The sequence below is a fragment of the Antedon bifida genome, chromosome 2 (genome assembly GCF_963402885.1).
Source record: "Antedon bifida chromosome 2, ecAntBifi1.1, whole genome shotgun sequence".
NCBI lineage: Eukaryota > Metazoa > Echinodermata > Crinoidea > Comatulida > Antedonidae > Antedon > Antedon bifida.
Window position 1 is genome coordinate 11,409,751 of NC_136227.1, and position 20,565 is coordinate 11,430,315.

Consider the following 20,565-nt stretch of genomic DNA (forward strand, 5'->3'; position numbering starts at 1 on the left):
CACAAAGTGCGCTTGCGCACACCGCAAATAAAAACACACGAGCGTATATATTATAGAGGGCGCAAAACATTTTTATAGCATTACCAGAGCAAGCTTTAGTAAGAAAAGTATTACAAACAAATACATTATTCATATTGCATTTAATTAATAAATTGTTTTGTATTCGTAACCTGAATAGCTTTTCAAATTGTCTAATTTAAATTAAATAATAAGCTTTTTACTTTAGTACGTTTAAATGTTAAAATCTATGCCTTGACTTTGTCTCCCGATCCTGTGTTTTGTTTATTAGTCTGAACTCCATTTTCGTTGGCTTTTCCGTTTTTTGGAATGCTTTCATGTCGTCGTTTTACGATTTTTGCTGTCCTCCGTCTGAGTTCTTCCTCTGTCAGCGGTTGCACCTCTCCCGTACCGTCAATCGATGAGCTCATTTCATCGTCACTATCGACAGGATTATCACTAATAGGAAGTAAAGGTTGATTGAAAAAGAAAATGTAGGCCGCTAATATCTAAAGATATATTGTCAAATTTTATGATTGCCATTTTGATGTTCCATAATAATATAGTTTCAATTCTACAAAAAATTGGATTTAAAGCAAAAAATAGTCAAATTGGTAGTTGAATTTATTTTTGTTTTGTCATTTTATAAGTGATTATATTATTTGTTTTTGTTTTTATTTTAATGCGGAAACGGTTAACTTTATTAAAATTACAAAATGGCCAATTCAAAATCAAAATGAACCATAAAATCAGCAAAAGAGCAAAATTGTTGTAAGTTTTAGAAGTATGAAAGAAGTTTAACATATTTATGTAGAAATAGGATTTTTTAGCGCTAGTTCAAAGGTTTATCGCCGAGGGCACAAGAAGTGAACGTTATCCTATTAAATGCCATTATTCAAAAGTGTATTAATCCATAAGCCACTATACTATAGAAAACTTTCTAAGTTTGGTTAGAAAGTTTTCCAAAGTTTGCCAATGTAGACCACCATTTCATAAAGTTCGGCAAACTGCAGAAAACTAGATTAATGAGAGTCAATTAACTCTGCGAATCAAATACATTACTTTTAGAGTGTGTTGGTGCTTTCGGTCATCATGTGTCGGAGGATGTACAAAAATAAGTCATCAAAAATGAAGGCATCACAAACTTCTCCGGGAGAAGGAAATTGAAAACACAATAAGCCTAAAGAAAGCGCAACAGAAACTTTTAGCACGAAGCATGTTAAGCGTAATGCGCAGTGATACATACTCAAGTGAGGGCGGTACTATTGTGACGTCAGTTTGTGGATGTTTTATCAACTTGGTGTTGCAAATGCTGTTGGTTTGTTGAGCCTGTGCTGTCGTCGTTTCTTGTTTACTTTTCTCAGTCGACTAAAAAAATAATAATTAATTTGATTTTCTAATGATCTTTTCTCTTTTTACTTGTCATTTTAATACAAATGTGTATTTTAATGAATTCCTTTGTTGCAAAATTGATGTAATAATTTACTGCAAGCACTGCATGAAATATCAATAGGCCTAAACCTGAAATGAAATGAATTACGTTCAGAGGAGGCGGATCCATGAGTTCTGAAACAGTTCAGGGATTGCTAATATTAGTTAAGAATTGGTTGATTAACTTCCGGACCATCATTCTAAAAAGGGTTCTTATCTTTTACCATTTTCTCCATTTTGCAGTGTACTTTAGTACATTTCGAGAGAGACACAATATCAGCTGAAAGTTTCGTTGAAACGCAAGGAATGTGTGAAGAAAACTTTATATATATTAGTTAACGTACATCCTACTAAATTAAATCATTCTCTATTTTTAAAAAAATATTATAAATTAAAAATATATGAAAACTTCCATACTCATTGAGAATTTTAAATGTGAGCGCGGTATCAGATCTAGCGATTAACCACCGCCGCACTTGTAGTTTTCTAATGATTTCCTACCTTATGCTGTAAGTAGTTCTGTGACAGAAGAAGATCGCTAACTTTCTGCTCAATACTGCCTAAATACAGCATGACATTGCTGTCGTCAATTCCAGCCACCGAACCTAACATTTCAGTAATGGTCGATTCGTCACATTCCGCTTTACGGAACAAACTTAGAATTGCTCCCTTCAGCTGTCCCAAATTCTTGCTTAAGTGTTTTAACTTTGTTTCAAATCCATCGCCTACTTTCGTTTTCTCTGTACACTTAGCCTGTAAGATATGATAGATATATTTCTATACGTCTATATAGGCCTGCGGCTATAAAAATGGACTGCTTCTGTCTGACTTAAGTTTTAGAAGAGAGCAAAAAATTATCTTCAACAAGTACGTGAATTTATTTCACTCAGGCCGAAATATTGACGTTGTCCTAAAACCTAGTGTTGAAAGATCTCTTTCCTTCCTTGTCTCACGATTTAGACGACAGAATATTATGAGATGAGACAATTTGGCCACGAAGGAGCAAAACCATGCCACACCTTCTGGTGGTCTTATCTTACCTCTAAATCTTTCATAATGGCATGTCTATGCTTATCCAGTTTCATTCCCTGTTTTTTGAAGCTATCAATATCCAGTTCGATATTCTGTATTTGGTCTTGTAGCATTTCTACCTGGTTGTTCAACTCGTTCACATAGTTGAACAATGCGAAATTCTTGTCTTCGTTTTCAATGAATTTTCGAACCAGGCCATCAAGGCTTTTTTCTCCAGTGAACTCTTTAATTCTCTCAAAAATTACATCTAAAGATTTTATCTCTTCTTCTTGAATTTTAGTGTTGGATTTTTCGTCATCTGAGGTAAAGAATATTTAATTCTCGGTTTATTAATAAAATGTTAATGTATTTTTTGTCCCGGACACCACGGCTTAAATCGTGCGCGATCAAAACTGGTAATGGCGATCTGTTTTCACGACGCGCCAGGTGACTGCACACTAGTTGTTTATAGGAGTCATTCTGCGTATGCGTTTCTCTGACTGAGAATGCACAGACTGACATTTTTGACCTAACAACTGCGTGGCGCGTAGTAAAAATGGTATGGGCGTCAACAGTGTACCTCTTTGTTACGCACGCGTAACATTATTGTAAACGTTTGAATTATTATGCGGAAGTAGACACGCGCGTACCATTATTTATCAGAATTTGAACGCGTACAATTAAAACCATGTAGTTTTGTGGTGTCTAAAACGATTTGCATAGAGAAAAACTTGCCAGGTGAGTGAAAGACTCCGATCAGAGGCAATTTTTTTTGGTATGTATTCAATTTGGAAACGTTTACACACACCAAACAAAACGAATTTAAGCACATACAAGAAATTGAGTTTTGTCTTACATTTCGAAAAGAAAATAATAAAGTAATACTTAAGTTTACCTTTCTTTTTGCACTTTGCCGCTTCAATAGCCTTTATTTCCATTCTTTCCTGTGCCTTAATTGCCATAAACTCCTTCAACTTTCTGTCGTGATCAATGATTCGATGTAATTCCTTCAATTCTAAGTTGTACTGTGCTTGTTCCTTGTCACTTCTGTCACGTAGTGCCATCATTTTTGTCTGGGCTTCGTCCCTTCATTTCAAATGAATGTAAATCAATGAAAATAATATCTGACTAGAATGACATGAACTTACACGAGAACAATCCCTCACAAACATTAAAAACGATACAAACATAAACTAGAGTATGTTGAATAGCCATTTTGAAATCAATATGATAATCTACTACTTTGAGAAAGAAAGAAGAAAAGAAAAGAACTGGAAACAGAATTCAGTCAACTACTGATGACTGGGAAAATAAAGAAAGAACTAAAGGAAACAGAACGCAGTCAACTACTGATGACTGGGTAAAGAAAGAAAGAACTAAAGGAAACAGAACCCAGTCAACTACTGATGACTGGGTAAAGAAAGAAAGAACTAAAGGAAACAGAACCCAGTCAACTACTGATGACTGGGTAAAGAAAGAAAGAACTAAAGGAAACAGAACCCAGTCAACTACTGATGACTGGGAAAAGGAAGAAAGAACTAAAGGAAACAGAACCCAGTCAACTACTGATGACTGGGTAAAGGAAGAAAGAACTAAAGGAAACAGAACTCAGTCAACTACTGATGACTGGGAAAAGAAAGAAAGAACTAAAGGAAACAGAACGCAGTCAACTACTGATGACTGGGTAAAGAAAGAAAGAACTAAAGGAAACAGAACCCAGTCAACTACTGATGACTGGGTAAAGAAAGAAAGAACTAAAGGAAACAGAACCCAGTCAACTACTGATGACTGGGTAAAGGAAGAAAGAACTAAAGGAAACAGAACCCAGTCAACTACTGATGACTGGGTAAAGGAAGAAAGAACTAAAGGAAACAGAACCCAGTCAACTACTGATGACTGGGTAAAGGAAGAAAGTAAGAACTGGAAACAGAATCCAGTCAACTACTGATGACTAGGTAAAGAAAGAAAGAACTAAAGGAAACAGAACCCAGTCAGCTGCCCCTAACTGTCAAATCAATCAGTGCGCATATGCGATTTATTTTACTCAAGACAGATTGTTGTTATGCAAGTATACATTCTCTGACAACACCATATTTTTCCGCCGACGGCAAAGTTTAACCAAGGTAATCTAACAACAGAATACTGAGCTCGCCTTGCCAAGATAGGAACTCGTAACAGTCATTTTATGTTATACCAACAGTGCTGTACAATATAGGCCTACACATTCTCCTGGGCGCTGTGTCTGCAAGGGGCGTGGGACTGATCGTGTACATGTCGCAGCCACATATAAACCCTTTGATCTCCGGAGTTCAGCATCCTGATGTTAGATTGCCTTGGTATAACTACCTTGCATCATAAGCTGCCGTCGACTGCTGTATAACTTCGTTCATTTCTCGCTTGACATTCTGTTGTTCTTTTAATAACTTTTTGTACAACGAATCAAAGATGTGCCGTTCTTGCGTCAGGTGGTCGATGTTGCATCGTAATTCTGCGTTTGCACTCAACATGTCGTTGAAGCCAATGGTTGCCTGCAACAAGAGAGATTTTGTTTTGGATTAAACACATTGACATTGGATATTATCATGGAGAAATTAAGGCCATTTTTTTCAAAGCAGTAACAAAATTATCAGTTAATACATTAACCAATAATCAGATAATTATTAAATTATTTATTGTTTAGCGGAATCGGTGAAACCCTGTTTATACAGAAACGTTATCGGTTAATTTGTATCGGTTAATTATCGATTATTTTGTGGCTGCGGAAACACGCTGCAACTGCGCCGGCCAGAATTAACGCACAGTTTGTAATGTGGGAAATGTTACACCCTTCGGTATAGTGACTAGGCTCCAATTTGATGAATACTAGAATTTATCTCAAAATATATATGTTTTAAAAAGTGTCTAAACCTCTGTCTACACTATCAAACTAGTTTGAACAAAAAGTGTGATGTGGTAAGGATACTCAAATAATCACATTATTTGGCACCTACAGTTCAAGAAAAGCAAATCGAGAATGCACATATGGGTTGTTTTTATGTTTTCTAAATTATTCACTCTTAACGTAGTCGTTTAATGGTAATGGTTGAAGTATGGTTATATTACCTTATGGAGCCGATTCTCAAGAATTCTGAGGCGTTTGTCCGTCATTAAATGGCGTGTTTGACTTCGACTGCTATCACCCAGGGATTTATATTGATCATTCACTTTATCTTCCATAATCAAAATCTGTAAAACAATCATTTTAGTCGGTGAATTTATTGCCAATAACTGGCCGGGAAGATTCGGCCCAGGGACGATAGCGTTGCATCAGAGAGCTAAGTAGGCAAGACGTTTGTCCTGCTATGCATTGATATTGTATATCAATTAAGGTAGATAATTAAAATTATACCAGATTATATCCGACCATTTTTTAAAGAACATATGTTCTTTAAAATTATCATTAGGTGTATTTTTTTCTCTATTTGTCCACATAACCTATTACTTTTATCACATTATTTAATTTCCTTATGAAAAGCAAAATCACTTCCTCAAATTTACTAACTAAAGATTCCATTATAAAAATAAATACAATAGAACCACTGCGCAACAGTAAAGTCCCCTTGTCTACACTATCACTATAATTCAACTTTTCCCTGCTATAACTTTACCTTTATAAAAACTTTATAAAAGTACCCATATATGAACATGATGATGTCATATCACTACCATAATTGGGCACATCACACTTTTTTTCAGACTAGTTTGATAGTGTAGACAGAGCTTTAACAACAATGTTGTCCCCTGAATATCGGTGTTCCAAAGGAAAAGTTTTTCTGTATGATCACATCTTCAAACGTGATTTATAATAATCTAAAATAATTAAACAAACAAAAACATAAATAGAAAATAGTTTGATAACTAATTTTACCTCTTTATCCAACTCCTTGATAGCTTGTTTCTCTGTATCAATCATATTTAAATATTCATCATGGTCACAAACTAAAGAATTGATCTTCTTGGAGCATGCTCTGTCTTTCTTATCATTTGCTGTACTGGTGGCTAGCTTTAAGTTTGTCTCTATCTCGTTGTTTTCTTCCTTCAATGACTCCAAGTGGACTCTTAAAAAAAAGCAAGATACTGACAAATGTTGTTTTTTTTTACTAACAAGAGTTTGCAACAAAGAAGGAATGTTACCTTTGTTTTCTAACAAGAGTTTGTGACAAAGAGGAAATGTTGTTTTTTGTTTACTAACAAGAGTTTGCGACAAAGAAGGAATGTTACCTTTGTTTTCTAACAAGAGTTTGTGACAAAGGGGGAAATGTTGTTTTTTGTTTACTAACAAGAGTTTGCAACAAAGAAGGAATGTTACCTTTGTTTTCTAACAAGAGTTTTCGACAAAGGGGGAAATGTTAATATTTGTTCTCTAACAAGACTTTGCGACAAAAGAAAGTGTTACTTTGTGTTTTCTAAGAAGAGTTTGCGACAAAGGGGGAAATGTTGTTTTTGTTTACTAACAAGAGTTTGCGACAAAGAAGGAATGTTACCTTTGTTTTCTAACAAGAGTTTGTGGCAAAGGGGGAAATGTTGTTTTTTGTTTACTAACAAGAGTTTGCAACAAAGAAGGAATGTTACCTTTGTTTTCTAACAAGAGTTTTCGACAAAGGGGGAAATGTTAATATTTGTTCTCTAACAAGAGTTTGCAACAAAGGAAAGTGTTACTTTGTGTTTCTTCCAAAGGGGGGGAAGTGTTAATATTTGTTCTCTAACAAGAGGAAAGTGTTACTTTTTGTTTTCTAAGAAGAGTTTGCGACAAAGAGGAAATATATTACTTTTGTTTCTAAGAAGAGTTTGCGACAAAGTGGAAGTGTTACTTTTTATTTTATAACAAGAGTTTGTGACAAAGGGGGAAATGTTGTTTTTTGTTTACTAACAAGAGTTTGCGACAAAGAAGGAATGTTACCTTTGTTTTCTAACAAGAGTTTGTGGCAAAGGGGGAAGTGTTAATATTTGTTCTCTAACAAGAGTTTGCGACAAAAGAAAGTGTTACTTTGTGTTTTCTAAGAAGAGTTTGCGACAAAGGGGGAAATGTTGTTTTTGTTTACTAACAAGAGTTTGCGACAAAGAAGGAATGTTACCTTTGTTTTCTAACAAGAGTTTGTGGCAAAGGGGGAAATGTTGTTTTTTGTTTACTAACAAGAGTTTGCAACAAAGAAGGAATGTTACCTTTGTTTTCTAACAAGAGTTTTCGACAAAGGGGGAAATGTTAATATTTGTTCTCTAACAAGAGTTTGCGACAAAGGAAAGTGTTACTTTGTGTTTCTTCCAAAGGGGGGGGGGGGGGAAGTGTTAATATTTGTTCTCTAACAAGAGGAAAGTGTTACTTTTTGTTTTCTAAGAAGAGTTTGCGACAAAGAGGAAATATATTACTTTTGTTTCTAAGAAGAGTTTGCGACAAAGTGGAAGTGTTACTTTTTATTTTATAACAAGAGTTTGTGACAAAGGGGGAAATGTTGTTTTTTGTTTACTAACAAGAGTTTGCGACAAAGAAGGAATGTTACCTTTGTTTTCTAACAAGAGTTTTCGACAAAGGGGGAAGTGTTAATATTTGTTCTCTAACAAGAGGAAAGTGTTACTTTTTGTTTTCTAAGAAGAGTTTGCGACAAAGAGGAAATATATTAATTTTGTTTCTAAGAAGAGTTTGCGACAAAGTGGAAGTGTTACTTTTTATTTTATAACAAGAGTTTGAGACAAAGGGGGAAATGTTACTTTTTGTTTTCTAAGAAGAGTTTGCTACAAAGAGGAAATATGTTACTTTTGTTTCTAAGAAGAGTTTGCGACAAAGTGGAAGTGTTACTTTTTGTTTTCTAACAAGATATTGCGACAAAGAGGAATGTTATTTTTGTTTCTAACAATAGTTTGCGACAAAGAGGAAATGTTACTTTTGTTTCTAAGAAGAGTTTGCGACAAAGAGGAAATGTTACTTTTGTTTCTAAGAAGAGTGTGCGACAAAGAGGAAATGTTACTTTTGTTTCTAAGAAGAGTTTGCGACAAAGAGGAAATGTTACTTTTGTTTTCTAAGAAGAGTTTGCGACAAAGTGGAAGTGTTACTTTTGTTTTCTAACAAGATTTTGCGATTCTTCGAAGTAGGCCTTTCTGTCGTTTTCAAGAATCCTGTACTGTCTCTGTAAACGGGAGAGTTCTATCTCAGCCAAACAGTCATTATCAGCTTCACTGATGTCAGATCGTCGACTTGTAGGCCTATTCATACTTTCTACAAAGATATAATACAAAATCTCAAAATGAAGTCAATGTGCTTCTTTTTTCTTTTAATCTTTGGATAAATTCAAACCTTGAATAGGCCATTTTGTAACTTTAAAAAAGTTGTAAAAAATGATCCAAAATTCTGATTACACTTATTACAACAAATAGTTAATAGTTGATCAAAACACCAGTGATTTCAGGAATATTTATATTACGGTTTTATCGGGTAAATATTTTTATCCGATCCAACATTTTTTTCGAAGTGAATTAATGTAATCAGGCCTAGGCTAAGTTTAACTATAAAGCTCTATCTAAACTATTAAACTGTATGTGATGTGCCCATACATGGACATGATGATGACATACCATTGCCATATTATTTCGGGCGTATCATCACCACCATATTTTGGTACATCACATTTTTTGTCAAACTAGATTGATGATAGTGTAGACAGAGCTTAATTAAGACTACTATTCAAACAAATATGTATTTACATTTTTTTACAGATATGTTGTCCTATCCACTTACTTGGGTCTTGAAATAGTTTTTTTTTTTTTTAAATAAATAAATACTGCCTCGGCCTATAGTAATAGTATACAGTAATATCAATCTTGCACATCGATCTAGCCTAGGCCTAATCGTAGATCAACGATTTTGACTATTCTGTTCATAGGCCTACTACTATAATACTAGCTAGAGGCCAAGGTTATTCCTAATATTACTATTAGCCCAGGCCTAATCAGGACAGGCCTATGTAATTTATAACACTTAAATATTGTGGAATATAAAGGTTATAAACTAACCAACCAGTTTAAGTATCAACTAGGCCTATACCAATTTGTTTTATCCCTCTCACTTTGTTGTGTCTTCTTCATATCAGGCCTAGTTTTATTTGAAGTAATGTTTTTGGTCGTTGCTAAGGATTCTTCTTTTCCTTCTACGCGCGCGGGATTACTTCCGAAATGCGCGCGTGGTCTAACGCCAACGCGATACGAAATTAGGTCAGCACGCGCGACGTCATCACGCTGAAGTCAACATTCATTGATGTTTTTTGGTAAAAATAAATTACAGATTACAATACTCCTATGATGGCACTAGTTATGGAATGACGTAATGCATAAAGGAAATAAGAGTACGTGCACGTATTAGTTTGTATTGAGAGATCACGTCAGTTGGATCACGTGGGACGGCGAGCATAATCAATACGATAGGAATTGTACATACTGTAGGCCCGAGTTTTTTCCAAACTTCTCCCTAACCAACTAAATCGGTTGGGTTGATACTTTAGACGAAATATAAAACATAACATGAAATTATACAAGTGCAATTCACTTTCAAATACATTTATTTTTAGAAGTTTATCATATATTAATTTTTCTTTTGAAAATATTTCAAATGCAGTAGTGATATATTCATAGTGTATATAGTACTGTAATTCGATGCATTCCGATGAAGAATTTATCAATCCTTCTTATTTTAGAAAATTTACATTATTTTTAATATCTTACAAAATGTTTATACTGTTTTTTAATACAAGGAGACGCTGTTCAAATAAACTCAAGTTTATTAATGTTCATAGTAAACAATATATACAAAAAAGTATAAAAAGCACATAAACAACATTTTAAAAGCTTAAAAAAAAATAAGTCAAAAGAAAAAATTGTACATGAAAATTGTTGCACGTTGAAAAACAAAATTATCTAAATTGCAAAAACAAACAATAATTACATTTGAGACAACTGTAGAATGTTTGCACAGGTTTTTCCCTCCAATTAAAGACCACTACAATTAAAGACTCCCTCCAATTAAAGACCACTACAATTAAAGACTCCCTCCAATTAAATACCCCTGAACATGGCCCCAGTTTATCATTTAGCATAAGAATAAGAAGCCCCCCCCCCCCCGACACAACTGAACATTTTCCTTCCAATTAAAGATCACTTTAAAAATATACTTGTTACTATAGAATAGCTATTGAAAATGTTAATAAAACCAGACAAATACTGCATTTTTTGTAATACACACAAGTGGACATTGTAAGACAAAGCAACCTGATTACATTTATTACTCCTGGGAGCAAGATAACCATTCTGACATTTAATTTCCCTCCAAATAGGGTAATTTAAAGACCATTTCTAGAGCATCTTTAGCTATAGACTTGCTCCAAGTCTGTATTTATTGTCTTTTGTTCTTAGTCCACCAGTGGACGTTTCGATTTTTGTCTGAAAATACAAGCTCAAGTAGTATACGTATAAAACGCCATATGTGCCAAAATATTTATCTTTTTACTAATATTAAGTCAAAATTCTGCCTGGAACCAAAGCTACTATAAAGACCACTAAAACCTGGGTTTCAGAAGTGGTCTTTAACTGGAAGTTGTCCTGCATAACACTGTATTTCTTGCATTGCAGCAGATAAAATTAGTGTAATAATAATGGTAGTTCATTTTTATGTAGCACATATAAGCAAGTTCTCAATGTACTGCACATTATTACCCCAGTCATTTTTTGGATCAAACATGTATGGAAATATACTCCCATAATGCAGCAAGTAATTAGCACAAACTTGTGTCTTGATCTAACCCGGTATCTATTTTATACACCTGGGTGGTCTATATATTTAGCATTAATATCAATACGATTGCCATACAAACTAATAGTGTCAATATTATTTTGGATTTTACTTAAATTTGTTTTTTTTGCTGAACATAACTAAATTTATTCTGGTTAGAGTTTGTCATAACAAAATACAAATCAAAACCATTATTTCAGTAAAAAAAATCGGAATAATTTATATTAGTTCGATTTTTACAGTGTATTGGAAGTTCTGTAAAATGTGCTATATCAAAATAATATTGTTTATGTAGAGCATCTTGTGTGGGGTTTGTTCTGGAAATGTCTTGTCATTTACAATATGACAGTTGATATATATATTGGTTGAGTATTGATATGAAAATTGTCTGATATCAGTGTATTGATTAGGTATACTGACAATTTATTGATCATTTATATTGAATTATATTGATATATGTATAATGACTCTGTATATATATTGACTATGAATGATTATATTGTGTTGTATTCATTATTGAATCTGTATTTATTATGTGTATTAACTGTGTCACATTGATTATATGTATATTGACTGTACATTGATTATATGACTGTGGATTGATTATATGTATTGATTGTGTCTTGACATTATTGATTATTTGTATTGATTATATGTCTTGACTGTGTATTTATTATATGAATGTGAATTGATTATATGTATTGATTGTGTATTGACACTTATTGATTATTTGTATTGATTATGATATATATATTGACTGTGTATTGATTATCTTCTCTCTACAAACCGGACATATTTTCGTTGGAAGGCTATCATAGCAGGATTCACAAGAGCAGCAATGACCACATGGCATAAAAACAACGTTCTTTGCGGCTTCATCACAAATAACACAAAGTTTAGAATCCTCTGCTTCTTGCTTCAGAGACTCGATCTCCTGCAGTCGTTTCTTGAGACAAGCTTGTTCATTTTGAAGTTTAATAGAATATTCACTTTCTCTCTTCTGTGCCGCATTTCTTTCTCTTTCTAGATTGTTGATAAATTCTTCCGCTTTTTGGTGTTTAATGGACTTGATTTCATCCTGAAGGCTCTGGTTTTCTTTCGTTGTACATTGAATGGTCTCAAACATTGACGCATTTTCTTTTTCCAAACGTTCCATATTCACTAAACTTTTTCGCGCCTCCTCAACATCATTCTGCAGTAAGTCTATACAAAGTAAATGAGTTTTTATCTCACAATTTAAATTTTGTATTTTTCTTTCGGCTGTAGACAATGCCTCTTGTAATGAGTCATTTTTACTTTGCAGGTACATCACATACGAAAAAAAACCAATGACGAATATGGCTACAATAAATAATACCATCTTGTCCTGCAAAAACAATATAGAAGATGTTAAGCTCTGTCTACACTATCAAACTAAAAAAGTGTGACATGCCCAAATATGGTAGTGATATAAGATTCGATAGCATGTAAGTTAATATTAAAATACATATAAAATATACATTGATTTAACGGCCGGCAAACTTATTATACAACTTGTTATAGAAATATAAAGAAGAGCTGTAACTCAACTCGCTATAGGCCATGTCGTTGACTACAACAATCCAAGATTAAAGCGCACACGGCGTTCCATACAAATGACGATATTAAACTGGTGGCCGCTTTGGTTGGCGGCCGCTTCGACCATATAGCTAGTAGCTTATAATAGTAGGCTAGGCTAGGTTAGTATTATTAGTAGGGTATAACCCAACAAGCCCTAAAATATGCCGGTACTATGTAATAGTTCACAGGAAACAATGTATTCAACGTAGCATAATTGATCATCTTATTTATAGATAGTTAGTTGGTGTATAATGTGTCTGTACGTACCTAGGCTAGGCCTATACAATATTTCCGGAGAACCTTTTTCTATTCTCACGCCATCCATCCATGGAAATCCCATTTCTGTTGTTGTTATGATCTCAGCATTATAGAGGGCGTACTTTTTAATTAATACACTCGTCACGTTATAATTAAATACATTATAACATACTGTTCCTATTAAAAATATTCTTCGATTTTAAGGCGTACTTTTATATACGTACTTTTTTGTAAACATTATAACACATCTAAAATTAATTAGAGAGATCATGGTGTTCACAATAATAACTGAAGACATTCAACGAAAAACAAGCGTTTACACCATATCAGTCACTAAGAATGCTATACTGCTCTGAAAACAACCTCCCTTCCTACACAGAGACAAATTCTGAACGAAAAAAAATAAAAAAATAAATAAAAATAAATAGTAAACGAAACACGCACATTACAAATAAAATAAATAATTTAAGAATATTTATTTATTTATTTTTTATCAACGAACAAAAAAGAAACATACAACCGATTCTCGTACGTCATTACGAAGTTCAAATAACGAAAACTTTTCCTTTAAAAATCCACAGGAGACACGTTTTACATTTTCTAACTGCAATTCAGTGTCACACTGTGCCACAACACATGTACATACAACAAGTCCTGCAAAAACAATTGAGAAGATGTTAAGCTCTGTCCACACTCTCAAACTAGTTTGACAACAAAAGTGTGACATGCCCAAATATGGTAGTGATATGCTTAAATATGGTAGTGATATGGCATCATCATGTCCATATATGGCCGCATCACATTTTTTTTCACATAAAGTTTGATAGTGTAGACAGAGCTTTAGGTCTACCATTAAAAACTTATTATAATCAATCGTTTGTCACATCATAATAATAATAAAAATGTATTCTTTTTACATTAAATCTAAAAAATTGGTGTTAACAATAAAATATAAAAAAGTGACACAGACGTTCTCCTACTGTATTTGGATTTATGAAGGTGTGGAGATTGGCAGGCTGTTCAAAGTGGCCATGCAGGGGGAGTGTTATCTTTTAACAATGTTTTAGTATATCTTTGTAAACTTAATATTTGTCAATAAACAAAAAAAAAAATTGGCATTGATGATTAGTTATGGATGACAAAATAATTGTTTGGGTTGGGGAGAGGAGGGATATGCAAGTCATAAGAGGCATCAATTGTTGAGCCCTGATCACAAAGCTTTTTGCAGCATTCATATCCAAAGTCAACTTGTTTGACTGGTTGGCGTAATGATGCGGTAAAGGAGCTAGGGTTTTTTTGTTTTTAGTTACCATCGTCTTACACACAAGGCTTTACTTTCCATTTGCCTAGAGGCATGTTTATTTAGATTATGCCGCCGACGTTTATTTTTCTATCGCGCTCATCATTCGTTCTAATACATAATACAGCGCTTCCGAAAAAATATCTTTACACAAATCTAAAAAATTAAAATTTAAAAGTATTCCAACTCTTTACAAGCACGAATAGTAGGCCTACTCTGGAGGATAGGTGAGTCCAAAACAACTAATCCCGTCAATTTATATTCAATGTATGCTAAAACCCGCTTCCTCTAAATCAACCATAGCACTCGACCAACAAATGATAATGGATGTAATTGTCAAGAAAGTTACAACTTAAAACATTTTTGTCGGGAAATTTATAACAAAAAAAAGAAATTTTTAAAAGGAAGTTGTAAAGGCATAGAAACTAATTTTGTCAAAAATTGTGTAAGATAAAATTATTTTTGTCGAGAAATTTACAACATAAAAATTTAATTTGTCAAAAAAAAATGTGAAGACGGAGCCGAATGTAATTTTTAATCCTTAGTATAGCGAGAGATTTTATAAAACAAAAAATAGCGTCTTGATGATAATGATAATAAAATCTTTATTTTAAAACGGAGGTTCGTTCAAAATGTGTTCTTCCACATAAATAAAACATTTACATTAAATCAAAAAAGGAAGATACAACTACAGTCTACATACAATTTAGAATTTTTTTAAATAGGTCCGAATCGTTTACAATTATTTTCATTACTTTGTTGAATCCATTTACGTTCATGATTCGTAAGTTAAAGTTGTTAAAAGCCAATTCGAAATGGGTACTACCATTATCAATCAAATGCATACATACAATGGGATGATAAAACCTATTTTTAAATAGGTTTTATCAAAGTTCGAACAATTAAAATTGTTCGAACTTTGATGTACTGCAGCAAAGGTCGTGATCTTGTTAAGAACATCCAGTATACAGTCTGTAGTATTGGAAACGCAAACAATAACGTTTCACCATGTCATGCATTGTGATAATGAATTCGGAAATAAAAGTCTTTTCAATTGATTTTTTACCATCAGTAGAAGGGTTAGTAAACCAGGCCAGGCTATAATTTCATACCCCCAGGGCAGGAGTATTCCAGGCCCATATGGTGTGTCATATCCCCAGGGTATATTTCATATTTTCTATTATTTTCTGCTATTGTATTATTAATTAGTGAAAGGTCATTCTTTGTTAGGGTAGGGGATTGTTATTGTTATTTTGGCGGGGTTTTCGTTTTGGCCTGGGTTATATTAATTGTAATTAGTAATGAATTTGTATTTTAAAAATATTAGTGAAGGGTTCTTTGTTTGAGGATTGCTATTGTTATTTTTTGGCGGTTTGACCATTGCATAGGTCACTTTTGTTTAGTATATCCTAATTTCTTTTGTTCATTGTTATTTTTGTTTGGTACAAGATTATAGTTTTGTTTTTGGTATTTTAGCGCCTTTTTCCTTTGTTTATTAATTATTACCCAGGTACGAGACAAGTGACGTCGTTGTTTTATTTATGTTTTTAGACGTTGTAAGAAAAGGGACTGTTTTTTGTGCTCTTTCCAGCTGCTTCGTCTATTTTAGCGTAGATATCTCTTTACGGTATTTCACTATGTCTGGTAGCATAGATTTTTCGCAAGATGGTTGTGTTGATACAGTTATAATTATAACTGTATGATGAGGAGACTGTTGTTACAGGTAGCGTTAGCGATATCGGTGATCGGTACATGCGGACCAATGAGGGTGTACCCGGCGACGTTGATGAAGGAGGTGAGAGGGGTAGTCGGGCTACAAGTTGTTGTATATTTACGTACGTATACGAGGTGGAGAGAGAATTTTTATTGAAATTGGAATATTTAACCAGAGAAGTGTTTGTTTCTCAAGTGTTAAACAAGTGTTGGATGTTAAGTAATGCGGCTTGTTATGGATGCGAATTTGATAGGCCTGGTCAAAAAGATCATGACTTCTGCTGTATGAAATCTCCAGAAGTAGCTACGAGAAGAATCCCTACAATTTTCGACATTTCAACACCATACCAATTTCCTGGCTCTATATATTGACGGTGAGCAAGTACCGTGGAAACCGTTAAAACCAACGTTCGAAGACGGAGGCAACTACATGCTGGCATATCAGAGTCTATTTTCGGGTTCTAACACGTTGTTCCAGGATACCGGAAATCAGATTTCTAGAGACGATTTCCTAAAGGCTATTCGTTGTTTGCTTTTGACCTGACGCCCGATTTGGCAAACGCCGGACATTTTAATCTAATTCGGCAAGGAAATACGTTTAGAAATTCAGTTTTCTACGGCTTTGACCGAGACCATCAATATATTAGTTTATTCAGAATTTGATTCAATCATCGAAATTGACAAGTCTCGTAACGTAATTATAGATTTTTAATTATGAACACGATACAACTATTGAGGTAATTAAATCAGATCCGTTGGCTAGTGGATACTTTCGAGGGGTGTACCCGTCTGACTAATTGTTGCCTTTAAGGCATACGGGGTATCAAAACGGTTCACATTGGGTAGCTTTCTTTTTTAATAACTTAAACGAAGGTGAATTTTTCGATTCTTTTGGGTCCCCCCCCCCCCAAATTACTATAGTAATCATTTTGTTAATTGTCTCGATAACTCTGTAGACATTTAACGATAAAGCGTTACAAGCGCCCTTGTCTACGGTATGCGGACAGTATTGTATTTTTTATATTCTTCATAAATGTAGAACAGTGGATACGTCCACGATAGTAAATATGTTTGGTAAAGATAAACCATCCAATGATTGGTTCGTCAATGATTTTGTAAAACGTAGATACGACGTTAACTTACCCGTATACGATAGTGAATATATTAAAGCACAATTTGTCAAAGCAGGCGCTCGAAAGGTAAGTTTTTCATCCTCATCATCATCATCGAAGTCATAATCCTCCTCATTCTTTCGTTTAGGTAGTGCGTGAGGGGGTGTACCGCTCGATTTAATTCTTTGTACGTCTCGTAGGATTTCCAATCAAACTTTCGAGGGTGTTCAATTTCGCCAATACTGTTATAAATTCTCTCCAGCCTATAGGTTCAAATCCTTTCTTTTCTTGTATTATATCTTTTGTCAAATCGATGAGGGCATACTTTGTAGTATTTCTTTAGATACAGAGTCCGTATAATCTTCTTTAGATTCTGCGCCATTTTCGTTTATTTTAACGTTCCCCGTTTGTTGTACGTTCAAGTTCATAGGTGATGGGTTATTTACGGGTTTCTCTTTATTTAAATATCGTTGAAGTACTTGATTGTACATGGTAATTTTATCGTAATCGTGCAAGTCATCCCTTTCGAGTATACCCTTTCATAGAATTATCTAAACCAGAAGTGATTGTCTCGTGATTTTTCTCGTAACGTTTACTGTACAAAGCCGTATTTGCCAGTTCTTGAGGTATCAATACCATTTTCTTGGTGTGTTGCATTATTTCAAAAGCAAACTACCCAATGTTTGTAGAATCGGTTGTAATATAAGACCGAGGAAGCCGCCCTTTTGAATAAGTAAACGTTTTCTCTTGAGAGGCGAAAGGGTTTTATTGGTAATATATCGCGCATGTGTTTCTTGTACCAAGCCAACTTCTTCTTGTGAGCGTTAGATACTTGCACACGACCTTTTAAAACATTCATTGCGCATTCGCACAAAGCCGTCACCAGTTGATCGTCCGCTTTTCCAAGATAGTTTTCTTTGACGCGGTGAACAGTGGGCTAGGAAACGAATAGTTTCAGCGTTCTTTTTGATACGTTTCGACGTGATGTTAGTAAATAGCTAAATGAATACCGGTACAGGTTGCGTTTTATATTCTCGGCACGTAAACAAAGTGATTGTTTTTAGAAAATATGTTACTTCTAACTCTCATTTCCTCAGGGGTATTTGCTTTTAGATCGATTAAAAGAAAACCGTACAGTACATGGGTAGCGTCTTCAAAAGCCTCCTGTAAAAAAACTTCTTTTACCGGGGTACATTTGTTTAGATAGATTAGCTATTTGTGATTTATCCAGAGGGTTTTTAAATAGTATTATGTAGTGAGCGTTTAAAGTGATGGTGCGGATTTCTTTAGAACCGTAAAAAAGGTTTTGCATAATGAATATAACCGAAATGTTTCTATGATGCGATCCCTTTGTAAACATATTTACTACTCTTTTATCGCGGCTACACTCGGTCATCAAATCATCGATGATTACTAAATGGTTTTTTGACGGTTCCATCGTTTCTATCGAATCCATAGGTATCCCCTCTATAAATTGAATGTTGTTAATAGACCCGCTCATTTCGGTGAAAAGGGGTTGATATTCCCCATAACACCAAGTGATGTCATCGAACGGTTTATCTAAATAATTGCTTTCCAATAATTGCTTCACGAAATATGATTTTCCCGATGAGGTCGGTCCACTAATCACAGCGGTGAAGGGGGTTACTAGTACACACGTCATCTTCAGTTTTAATGATTCATAGCCTTTGTATATCGGTACGTATAACGAGGGGGTTCTTTTATCCACATCACCCTATTTAATTAAAAACTGTCAACTAATGAAAGGGAGAGAGGGCCGAGATTATAAACAAATAGGAGTTTAATAATGATAATTACGTTAACAAATGATTGTATATCAAAACCTAAAAATCAATTCCAACGTCATTAGCGTCTGTATACTAGTAGAGAGAGAAATGGCAGATTTGGAAAAACTTAATATAAATTAACGGGGCTAGTTGTGTGGGACTCCCCAATCCTCCATATTACCTACTATTCGCCTTTGTAACAAGGTGGAGAAAAAGTATGGTTTGATTGCTTTGTGTAAAGACATTACTTCGGAGACGTTGGATAGTGTGTTGAAACAAATGATGATAGACTAAAACATACACGTCGGTAGACTCGTGACAGGAATTTCAGTGTGCGCACGTGTTGCGATGCAGTGTGATACTGATTTAGAATTAGAAAACGTTAAACGCGTATCCTGCGAATTTGTGAAGGAAAAGTTTTCTCTATTAGAACTTTGTAATGACAGTGATTTGGTTAGTACATTTCTTTTTGTTATTCTCAATTAAGTATTTTTATGATATCTTTTATTTATTATTATTATTATTATTATTATTTTTATAGGAACTTGGTCTGTGTAGTAAGAAGCTAGGAATTAACAAAGTATGGTACTTGGTCGACTGCCTAGTAGGCATTTTTGTAGTCCTGCTGGAACGAACTGTTTGGTGTCATCAGATAAATAAAATATTTAAACAAGGAAGATGAGAGATTACAATAATTATATTGGATACGATAAAATAGAAATACAGTCAACACTACGTGTCTTTTGTTGCTGTTGTCGTCGTCATCGTCTACGATAACATTAAGAAACAGACAAGTTTATATATTATAAACAAATACGGTATATTGTATAAATTTATTTCAAATTTCGCATAAAACAAAATTACGATAAAGAAAACAAAAATAAATTTGCTTCATTTACAAAAACAGAACCGGTAACGACATAAGAATTCAAAAGGAAAAAATATTTAAATTAAAATTACAAAATATATTTGCTTAATCTACAAAAAGAGAAACGGTATCGACTTTATAAACAAAATTGAGTGCAAGAAATTTGATTAAAAACATGTATAAAAATATTTACATTAAAACTAAAAATATATTTTGCTTAAACTACAAAAAAGGAAACGGTAACGACATAAGAATTCAAATGTAAAAATATTTAAATTAAAATTACAAAATATATTTACTTAATCTACAAAAACAGAAACGGTACCGACTTTATAAACAAAATTGATTGCAAGAAAATTTGATTAAAAACAGAAATATTTACATTAAAACTACAAATATATTTTGCTACAAAAACGAATTTATAAAGGAAATTGAGTGCATGAAGTTACATAAAAAGTAACAATTAATAACAGTAACAATATATATAAAAAAAAGTAAGTTACATTTTAAAAGAAAAAGAGTGATTCACCAAACATAACCGTAAGGAACTGTACGATAATAATTCTTTTATCGTACACGATTCGATAGTCTTTAGTCGATGTTTCGTTGACTATCTTACGTGTTTTTGGCTTGCGCGTTATGCGATTCTTCTCAACTTTAATCAATTTCAAAAAATT

The 20,565-nt window shown here is 33.8% G+C and overlaps 2 protein-coding genes across 4 annotated transcripts; both read right to left on the reverse strand.

Moving 5' to 3' along the window:
* Nucleotides 1–139: 139 nt before the first annotated feature.
* Nucleotides 140–9,553, reverse strand: LOC144835026 (coiled-coil domain-containing protein 63-like). Of its 3 annotated transcripts, none has more exons than XM_078690034.1 (10): nucleotides 9,453–9,553; nucleotides 8,527–8,689; nucleotides 6,347–6,536; nucleotides 5,542–5,664; nucleotides 4,786–4,967; nucleotides 3,335–3,525; nucleotides 2,469–2,758; nucleotides 1,930–2,181; nucleotides 1,244–1,365; nucleotides 140–456 (listed from the first exon to the last, which is right to left on the reverse strand). In XM_078690034.1, exons 2-10 carry the CDS (start codon nucleotides 8,682–8,684, stop codon nucleotides 246–248), a joined length of 1,719 nt encoding a protein of 572 aa, XP_078546160.1. In that variant the 5' UTR covers nucleotides 8,685–8,689; nucleotides 9,453–9,553; the 3' UTR covers nucleotides 140–245. The 3 variants fall into 3 exon arrangements, with proteins under 3 accessions (XP_078546160.1, XP_078546161.1, XP_078546163.1); XM_078690035.1 differs by having other exon boundaries at nucleotides 8,527–8,685; nucleotides 9,449–9,553; XM_078690037.1 differs by having other exon boundaries at nucleotides 9,515–9,533.
* Nucleotides 9,554–10,597: 1,044 nt separating this feature from the next.
* On the reverse strand, nucleotides 10,598–13,189 carry LOC144835027 (uncharacterized). Its single transcript, XM_078690038.1, has 2 exons — nucleotides 13,118–13,189; nucleotides 10,598–12,617 (listed from the first exon to the last, which is right to left on the reverse strand). The coding sequence occupies exon 2, from the start codon at nucleotides 12,609–12,611 to the stop codon at nucleotides 11,991–11,993; it is 621 nt and encodes a 206-aa protein (XP_078546164.1). The 5' UTR covers nucleotides 12,612–12,617; nucleotides 13,118–13,189; the 3' UTR covers nucleotides 10,598–11,990.
* Nucleotides 13,190–20,565: the final 7,376 nt, after the last annotated feature.

Coding starts and splice junctions, on each gene's coding strand:
- LOC144835027 (XM_078690038.1), bottom strand. CDS start 12,611: ATGGTATTATTTATTGTAGCCATATTCGTCATTGGTTTTTTTTCGTAT.
- LOC144835026 (XM_078690034.1), bottom strand. CDS start 8,684: ATGAATAGGCCTACAAGTCGACGATCTGACATCAGTGAAGCTGATAAT. Junction 5,665..6,346: donor TCAAGGAGTTGGATAAAGAG/GTAAAATTAGTT, acceptor ATTGTTTTACAG/ATTTTGATTATGGAAGATAA. Junction 4,968..5,541: donor TTGAGAATCGGCTCCATAAG/GTAATATAACCA, acceptor CTCTTGTTGCAG/GCAACCATTGGCTTCAACGA.